The sequence below is a fragment of the Chaetura pelagica genome, unplaced genomic scaffold (genome assembly GCF_000747805.2).
Source record: "Chaetura pelagica isolate M959 unplaced genomic scaffold, ChaPel_1.0 scaffold24, whole genome shotgun sequence".
In the NCBI taxonomy this organism is placed as follows: domain Eukaryota; kingdom Metazoa; phylum Chordata; class Aves; order Apodiformes; family Apodidae; genus Chaetura; species Chaetura pelagica.
In genome coordinates, this window is record NW_009953077.1 from 2,447,411 (window position 1) to 2,456,865 (window position 9,455).

General features: G+C 44.5%; 2 protein-coding genes across 2 annotated transcripts in view; one reads left to right on the forward strand and one right to left on the reverse strand.

The window, feature by feature from the left end:
• The first annotated feature begins 179 nt into the window (after positions 1–179).
• Positions 180–5,789, forward strand: LMOD3 (leiomodin 3 (fetal)). Its single transcript, XM_009996898.1, has 4 exons — positions 180–470; positions 2,331–3,022; positions 3,436–4,090; positions 5,763–5,789. The coding sequence occupies exons 1-4, from the start codon at positions 180–182 to the stop codon at positions 5,787–5,789; spliced, it is 1,665 nt and encodes a 554-aa protein (XP_009995200.1).
• A 3,124-nt stretch (positions 5,790–8,913) lies between these two features.
• ARL6IP5 (ADP-ribosylation factor-like 6 interacting protein 5) overlaps positions 8,914–9,455 on the reverse strand; it is a 1,301-nt gene continuing 759 nt past the window's right edge. The window contains exon 2 of the mRNA XM_009996899.1: positions 8,914–9,413. Coding sequence (XP_009995201.1) covers positions 9,241–9,413 — 173 coding nt within the window. The 3' untranslated portion in view covers positions 8,914–9,240. The remainder of the gene's footprint in view (positions 9,414–9,455) is intronic.

Genomic DNA, 9,455 nt, shown 5'->3' on the forward strand with positions numbered 1-9,455 from the left:
ATAGACTGGGCTGCACTGCCTGCCTCCCGCACTGAGCCCCAGTGCTGCTGCAGCTCGTGAGCAAAACATGAAGCTGTCGATTTAACTGCTGCTCGTGAAGGAGGGAAAAGTAAAAATCCCTTAAAATTTATCTTTCTTGTTAGGTTTAAAAAGAACAGAGGAAGGGGAGAGGAGAGAACATGTCTGAATTCAGCCAAAACTCTGATGAAGAGGTGTGCCCTGAAGACATCGATGAGGATGAAATCCTGGCCAACCTGTCCCCTGAGGAGCTAAAGGAGCTGCAGTGTGAGATGGAAGTCATGGCCCCAGACCCCCAACTTCCAATTGGGATGATACAGAAGGATCAGACGGAGAAACCCCCTACAGGAAGCTTCGACCACAGGTCCCTGGTTGACTACCTGTACTGGCAGAAGGCATCCAGACGCATGCTCGAGGATGAGAGAGTTCCTGTCACCCTCTTGCCCTCTGAGGTAACATGCAAAAAATCACAAATATTTATAATGCATTTGCTGTGGGATCTGTTTTATAGCTTTAATACCTTAACCTGCTGCTGTCCCGGACATAAGGTACAGCACAAACAAATTTAAAATCATCCTAAAAGCCTTGGCAACGTCAGGATCCAGCCTGGCCTGACATCAGGTTTAGTCATTTTCTAATTGCTTTTCCCAAATATTTACTTAAAGATTTTCAATATAAGAAGAAAAAAAACCAAAACACCTAATTCGGTTTCCATAAAGCAAATCACTGAGAAATCATCATAAAATCAATTTGGAGGATGTAAATCAAATTTGTTTGACTTTGCATACAGCCCAACACAGTATTGCTTTTCCCTAGAAGACTACATTAATAATATGTATTAAACTAATTAGCAGAATTTAATGTCATACTGGCCAAACCCCCAACACCATTTAACAATGTGAAACACTCACTAACAACCAAGCATGCAAATTCCATTAACTAGTCCAACCCTTTTCAACACAGCACTTAAATTTATTTTGCTATCCCTATGACTTTGAAATAAAGTTAAGGTCATAGGTATTTTCAAGATGAGAGGCACACTTAAAAATAGGCTAATAGAATGGAAACTTGGCTAGATTAAATTAATCTGTACCTGAACTCAAGTGAATTTGAGATAACTTATTTTTGGTTGTTTATTTTTTGTTGTTTTGTCTTTTTTTTAAACATGAATGGCTTTTCTTATACACAGCAGCCCAGTACATCATGGACTGCCCAGGGCAGGTTTCATGGGCTGTCTCTGCAGAGAGGGAGAAATCTGTGGTTTTTTCCTCTCCCACAATACTGTTATCCTCAAAGAAACAGTTTTTTTAGAAGACTTCTGAAGTTAAATCTGGTATTTGAGTGTAGAGCTGCCTGCTTCATTCACAGCTGGTCAAGCAGTCCCCATTCTAAACCCATCCACTGCCACAGCAAATAGGAAGCACAGCCCCAAGGGCAGAGGTGACTTTGTCACTATTTTGCCTGACTGTTGTTGCAGCCCAAGCCATGACATTGCCCTGCCTGAACTTGTGCAAATATTTTAGGAGAATAACTTGATATTTATTAGCACTTTATAAGCATCTCTCAGTGATGAAGGATCCAGTAAAAAAAAAAAAAAAGATGTTTGGAAAAAACTTCTCAGTTAGGAGGGTCTCTGGAGATGGTGAAAGTTTGCAACTGATTTTATTGTGATACTGGAAGCCCCCTCTGCTTTACAGCAGAGCCCAGTTTCCTATCTCTGGGCTGAAAATAAAACTGAGCTAATATTTTGCTTTCCCTCAGTGTTGTGCTTTCTTAGCTGTGATGCTCTGGCAGGCACCACAGCAGGCAGCCTTGCCTCACATGCTGGGTGACTCCTCTGGTGTTACCATGTGCCCTCTTTGCTCCCCCTTGGGCTGAGGAAACAGTCAGAAGTTGGAACTGATTCCCAGTGCTGTGTGACATACAAACAAACTTCCTCTCTGCTCAAGAAAACAATAAAAGTGACATAAAATCCAGAAAACAGACTTTGGATGAGACACTGTTAACCCCTAGAAGGGTTCAAAGGCCACCTGAGCATAGCATGAAATATGTACAGGATGTAATTGTCAGGGTTTAATTTAATAAACAAAGATGAGAACTTGGTTTGCAGCTGCTTTTAAGAGCAATCATTCCTGATTCCCAAGGAAGCCAGAATGACCCTGGCATACAGGTCATGACACTCCTAAGGATTATTCTACAATGTCTGGGCACAGAGGTATCCAAAACAAGCCACTATGTGTTTATTTGAGCAGAAAGCTCATGCAGCAAAGCTGTGTTCAATTATTTCAGCTGTGAGTTTTTGTCTTTCTCAGAGAAGTGCTGAGGAGGAGCCGGAGGGCAAGGCCAGCGGCAGTGGAGAGGCGGCCAGCGGGAGGGTGCCAGGAGCAGAGGGAAGGGAGAGGCATTACAAAAACGAGCACTTTTCCAACTCAGGAGCACAACGTGGGGAGACAAACAAAAATGGAAATGATAGGGAGAGGGGGGAGGAGGAGGAAGAAGCAGAGAAGGAAGAGGAAGACAAGACTGAATCAGAAAGAAAGGAGGCTTACACCAACGCAAACCATCTCAGCAATCAGATAAATAAGAAACCAGGTACAGAACCTGGACAAGTCACAGAAAAGCCAAATGAAAATGAGAAGAAAATTTCAAAATTAAACATCCCCAAAAAGTTAGCGCTGGATACCAGCTTCATGAAAATAAGTGCCAGGCCTTCAGGAAATCAAACCAATTTAGAAGAGAGTTTGGAGAAAGTCCGGAAAAACAACCCAGACATGAAGGAGCTCAACCTGAACAACATAGAAAACGTCCCCAAAGAAATGCTGATAGACTTTGTCAACGCCATGAAAAAGAATAAGAACATCAAAACGTTCAGCTTGGCCAACGTGGGGGCTGATGACAACGTGGCTTTTGCAGTGGCCAACATGCTGCGGGAAAACAGGAGCATCACCACCTTGAACATTGACTCCAACTTCATCTCTGGCAAAGGGATCGTTGCAATCATGAGGTGCCTGCAGTACAACGAGACGCTGACGGAGCTTCGCTTTCACAACCAGAGGAGCATGCTGGGCCACCAGGCAGAAATGGAGATCGCCAGGCTGCTGAAAGCCAACTCCACCCTCCTTAAAATGGGGTATCATTTTGAACTGCCAGGGCCCAGGATGGTGGTGACCAACCTGCTCAGCAGAAACCTGGACAAGCAGAGGCAAAAGAGGCAAGAGGAACAGAGGCAGCAGCAAATGAAGGAGCAGAGGGAATTGATAGCCATGCTGGAAAATGGACTTGGGTTGCCTCCTGGGATGTGGGAAATGCTGGGGGGGCCACCCCCCCAGCCAACATGCTGCGGGAAAACAGGAGCATCACCACCTTGAACATTGACTCCAACTTCATCTCTGGCAAAGGGATCGTTGCAATCATGAGGTGCCTGCAGTACAACGAGACGCTGACGGAGCTTCGCTTTCACAACCAGAGGAGCATGCTGGGCCACCAGGCAGAAATGGAGATCGCCAGGCTGCTGAAAGCCAACTCCACCCTCCTTAAAATGGGGTATCATTTTGAACTGCCAGGGCCCAGGATGGTGGTGACCAACCTGCTCAGCAGAAACCTGGACAAGCAGAGGCAAAAGAGGCAAGAGGAACAGAGGCAGCAGCAAATGAAGGAGCAGAGGGAATTGATAGCCATGCTGGAAAATGGACTTGGGTTGCCTCCTGGGATGTGGGAAATGCTGGGGGGGCCACTGCCCCAGCCGATGATGCACGAACCCCCACGAGCCCCAAAACCACCCGTCCCTGCAGCTGTGTCTCTGAGCAAAAGGCAGGAGAACACGAGGCAGCTGCCCCCCGAGCAGCCACGCAGGGAGGAGCCCGGCAGCTTCAGGGTGGTCAAGCTGAAGAAGACCCAGCGCAAACCCGCTGTGCCAGAGTACGTGGAACCTGCCGAGAAAACCAACCTCAAAGATGTCATTAAAACCCTCAAACCAGTTCCCAGGAGAAGGCCACCACCCCTGGTGGAAATAACCCCGAGAGATCAGCTGCTAAATGACATTCGCCAGAGTAACGTGGCTTATCTCAAACCGGTGAGTGCCTGGGGAGGGGGGCAGGGCAGGGGGTCCCACCCAGCGCTCCAGAGGCTGCAGCCTCCCACATCCCAGGCTGCAGCCACGGAGGAAAAAGAAAAGCAGTTCACTTGGGAGAGAAACAAAACCAGAGAAACTCAATGTCAGCATACTAGTAACACTGTGTTAGTTATGACAGGCAAGTGCTAGTAGATGTTTGCTTAGGAGAGCAGCAGGTATTATTTTTCACATTAGTCTGTCCTCAGTCCTCCGTAAAAAATGTGTCTCTCTTTTCAGCAGCCCTGCTTTGCTCTAGCTCTTACTTTACACCAGAAAGCACTGACATTTGGCTCATTTGACAAAGGGTAAACTGAAACACGGGCAGCAAAACAACTCACCCAAAGTCACTTCAGGAACTGTACAGAGGCAGGACCTGGGTTTGCAGTGATGCCCTGGCCCTGCTCCCCTGCACTGCAGTGGGGTCAGGGTGAGTTACCTCCTTCAGTGCTGCCACAAACCCACCAGGCCAAGGCTGTGGGAAGTGAGAAGGGTCTGTGGTACAGCTGTCGTCCAGGATTGCCTTTGCCTGCTTTGGTTTCAAATAAATTACAAGTTTTAGTGTGAAGGGGAAGTGCCAAACTGTGATAACTGCCTCTTGGTGATGCTCTTACTTGGGTACCAAATTCATGGGCCACCTCTCAAATTGCTGGCCACCAGATTGAACATTTTGCTTTCCTGAAACGTTGTATTTTTTTGCATTGCACCATTATTTAAGGAACACTAAAAGCTGACTGATCTATTTGTAGCTAGTGATGTTGATGCATCTGCTTGTGCTGCTAAGGCTAGAGGAAGAGGACACAAAATCCTTTGCAATTTAAAACTGTCAAGTATTGGTTTGTGATTCATATTTTGTTTAATATTGACACTTTTGTGTAGTGGGCCATGTTTGCTTTCACTTATACCTGCACAGAAATAATTGTTCCCTCAGTAACTCCTGAGAAAGTGGTTTGTTCTAAAATTTTGGCAGAGGCGGGTCCTGCAGTGACCCTGCTCCAGGTTTAATGTAATGGTCCTGCCCTCAAACCAATTTTTGGGGAGGTTTCTCTTGGCCAGTCCAACTTGGCTGCAACCATTCCCCCAGAATCCTTGAGAGGTTTTTATAAATGAGAGCTCTGGGGCTTGGGGTGGAGGAATCAATTCATGGTCCATCCTAAATGGGCCAGATAACAATTGCTGTCACAGCCCATGGAAAAGTGAAGCAACGAACACATGCTGGGATTTGGGGGTTGTTCTTGTGTGGGTTCTTTTGGTTCCCTGTCAGTGGGCCAAAGGGCTTGGATTTGGGGCATTGGTGTTTTATTCTCCCCTGCCTGTGTGATCATGGTAACTCCTTATTTGCCTCAATATCCTCGGCTTCATCTCTAAAATCAGGTTATACTGCTTGAGTTGAGCTGTGTGGGTTTGCTCCATGGTGGGACTCATTGTTTGCAAATTGATTTCCTGGGCATTAAGAATTGCAAATAGCAAGTAGGGAATTGCAAACAAAAGCAATTCCCAACCACAGTTCCTTGGAGCTCACATCTCTTCTATTTTTGATGCTTTTACACTTTCTGAAGGTATTTATTCAACTAAACTGCTTTGGAAAACATAACTGAGAAATTTCCTCCTGCTAATGCTTACTGTCCTTGTCTAGGTGCCATTGCCAAAGCAGCTGGAGTGAGAGACCAGACTGACCTGAAGAAAACAACTTGGAATAAAGACAATTCAAGTTTTGCCTACAATTATTTCAGCAGAAGTTTTCTGCAGAACCCAGGTGGTAACTGTGACTCTTTGGGAACAAAGCTTGTGATACACACTCTTCTAAGTGTGGTGAAAACGGCTGGCATGGGAAAAGGCAGAGCTAAGTGTTTCCATCAGGTATCAAACAACCCCAGTGCCATCTGTTTGCCAAGTGGATTTGAGGCTATGATTTGTTGTGGGAGTATTTTCTCAGAGGCATCAATAACCTTGTTTTTCTAGTTTGTCAGCAGACTATTTTGCTTCCTCGTTGTCCTTCTGCTGCCAGATTCTGCAGGAACATGCTGTGCTTTCTCTTATCTTTCTTTTCACACACATGCTCCTTTATTATTCTCTTGTCCATGAGAAATGTATTTGGTTTCCATGTATACAGGTTCATTTTTTAGTCTGAGGAAACAGAAATGAAATAAAGCTCTCTCTCTAAGATGTGTGCAGCACTTCATGGCTAATGAGACACTCACAGAGCAGAACAACTGGGCTGGTATAGTGAACACCTCAGTGATGGTTTCAAGCTGCCTCCATTTCAGGACACAGTCTAGTTGGTGTTGTACCCAAGCAGCATGGAAAAGATGCCATGCTCTGTCTCGAGCTGCAAATGTCTTTCCCCACAGCTCTCATCTGTCCATGATGTTACATGTCCTTAGTTACAGCCACCTTGGAGACCACTGAAATGCCATCTCAGGTCTCTCTCCACACTAAGTGGCAGGAGGATGAGCCTTACCCATCTCTTTGCCAGGGGTTGAAGAAACTCATCTTTCCTCCTAGTATGGGGTGTGAAGAGCACATCACCCCCCTGGCAAGGCTGGATATGATAGGGTTAAAACTGCACACACACAACCTAGTTTTTCCTTAATATTTTTGTGCAACTTTTTTCTCCTCCCCTTTTAAGATCTTTTTATTTGCTGCAAGCCTTCTTTGTAAAGCAGCTACAAGTAAGTCAAATTCTTCTGAAAGACATCCACAAGAGACCAGTTGTTTTTGGTTTGTTGTTTGTTTGTTTGTTTTTTAAGGAAAGCCATTTAAAGCTGTAAGGCACAGGGAAAGCTCAGAGCTTTCCCCTTTGCCAACAAGCAGCTCTCCTGTCTTTGTGTGGCTGATGCACTTGTTCAAAAGGCACAACTTTGCAGCTCCTGGCAGGATTTCCTTCAGGTGAGTCTCTCCTTGCTCCTGCCTGTAATTCTTAGCAACCTTTCCCTGGCAGCTGAATCCCAGTCCCACTCCACTCCCTCTCCCTACATTTATTATACTAGTCCTGGAGTACCAGCAATGTCCCAGACCTCTTTGAATCCAAGGTGGTTTCCACTATCATTAGTTCAGTTTTTTGTTTATCCTTGTTCTTTTTGTATATATCACCTGCTCTCTTTCAAATCTCCATCTTCAAAACTTGTAAAGCTCCTTCTCAGCTGTCCTTCTGTCTGTGCCTGTAATGCCACACTCTTGAGAAGCCTGAGTGATGTTTTACCTAAAACACAGCAAGTCGTTTTTTAGTATCATGTAAGGGGGAGAGAAGAGTTATTTCTGCATGGCAGAGACATTAAGAAAGGAAGAAACATTTTCGTTGCACCCATTTCAGGCAGCCCTCTCTTCCTGTAAAGGACAGAAAACAGAAAAGGGAAGGAACTTGTATTTTTTAACCAAGCTCTCACCTCCACTGTGGCAGCAAGTGCCAAGTGCCACCAGCAGCTCTCCCAGAAAGCTCTGAGAGCAGCTTATCATGAGCACAGGCTTGCAGGTGACAGCAGATCTCCCACCACCACTTCAGGGAGTTCCACCAACCATAGAAACAGAGACAAGCCCACATTTCCAAACACCTTTCCCAACCTGAAATAAATTCACTCAGCCATCACCATTAGAATTTATTTTTCTTAACTGTGCAGTTTTTAAAATCGTACAGTCATGATGAAGTCATAGGCTACTACATTTTTTAAGTGTGGAAAGAGTTCTCAAAAAACAAAGACCATGCACTACAAGTGAGGAACAGGTGATTAACTCTTCAGCTGGGCTATATAGACCTTTTCAGTAAATACTGATCACTTTAACACTTAAATGGAATGACATGTTCAGATTTCTATACAGTTCACGATGAAAACAGCATAAGTTACATAAAAGCTTTGACTTTAAGGATCCGTGCTTTTTTTTAAATTACTTTGTTAGAAAAGAGAAATGCAAGAATGTTTGAAATGAAGTGTCACCTGGACAATTTTTTTCCCCCTCTATTGTTGGTAAGCTCCTGTTATCAAGGTAATTCTATCAGAGTTGGCAGTTAATTTAAAATACATATAAAAGAATCCTACACATCACTTCCAGGAGTTGTTACAGGCAAGTATCTTCATGAATTTGGAATGGGTTTTCAAAAACTGATCTTGACATTTATTGCTTTTACATGTAAACCTGAAATCCAGTTTATTCCTTTGAAGAGTGTCAGAAGTAGAGAGTCAGAGAGATGCATGTTTTATTTGTAGCTTTGCATTCTGGTTAAGAAAGGAAGAAAACGACCCATGCTGGAGAACACACATACACCTCCATCTACTAAACACCTCTACAGACTAAAGCAGAAAAGTTAAGTCCTAAAGTAGCATTACTGAAGAAGACCAGTAGGGTAGAAACCTAGGCCATCCAACTTATCTAAGGATAGTTGTTTTTTTCCCTTCCGTGCCTGACCAGTTTAGCTGGCATGCAAGGAAGGCTGGCTTTCCTGCAGAGGGGAGCAGCTTCTATAGATCACAATTATTGGAAAAAAAAGAAAGGTGCATTTTACTGGAACTGGGAGAGGCACACTGCCAAATATATCCTTCATGCTTAGATCTACTTAGACTGTTCTCCAGCTGCTAAAGGAGGAGTGTGAGGCAAGGAGAGGAACCCACATTCATGACAAGTATTGCACAGTCTTACTGCTTGCCAGTTAAGCTAGCAATGTGGTCTCATACAGACCAGTCAAGTGAGAGATCTGGAGGATGCAGGAGATACCTGCTTTTGATGCATGCCAGGTCACCTTGAACACTGCCAGCCTGAAACTGCCTAAAGTGAGACAAAAGGGGTATTACTAACAGACAAATCTGCTGCACAACAGTCTGAAAGACTATTCCATAGGTTTCCATCCCTTACCCTTCTACCCCCAGAAGAAGAGACAAGCAAACACACTGGAGTTAGTATGTATTTGTGTAAACACCAGAACATTTTGCTATACAATAGAAAAAAAGTTGCTGCTCTTATGTTCTTAGAGGAGCACTGAAGACCTGGAATACCTGTATCCTGCAACTACTAATCTGTGCCAGGTACATTTCCCATTTTGTACACAAACTGAAAGCAAGCTTGAACAATAGTAAATAGCAACTACTCTCCTGCAATAGGTAAAAATGCCACGTTGCAGCTGCTTATTCCTTCACTTTGGATATGTAGTCAGCCAGTTTGTTGATACTATCCTCTTGCTGTTCTAGAGCATCCAGTATGATGCCCATCGGGGTCTTCTTCAAGCCTATTCCTTCCATCTTGTTCTCAAACTTGTTCTTGATGTTTCGGAGCCTCAGAGAAGCATGGACAAACATCACTGTGTGACAGAAACACACCTGTTAGTTGGTAATGCTGCAGG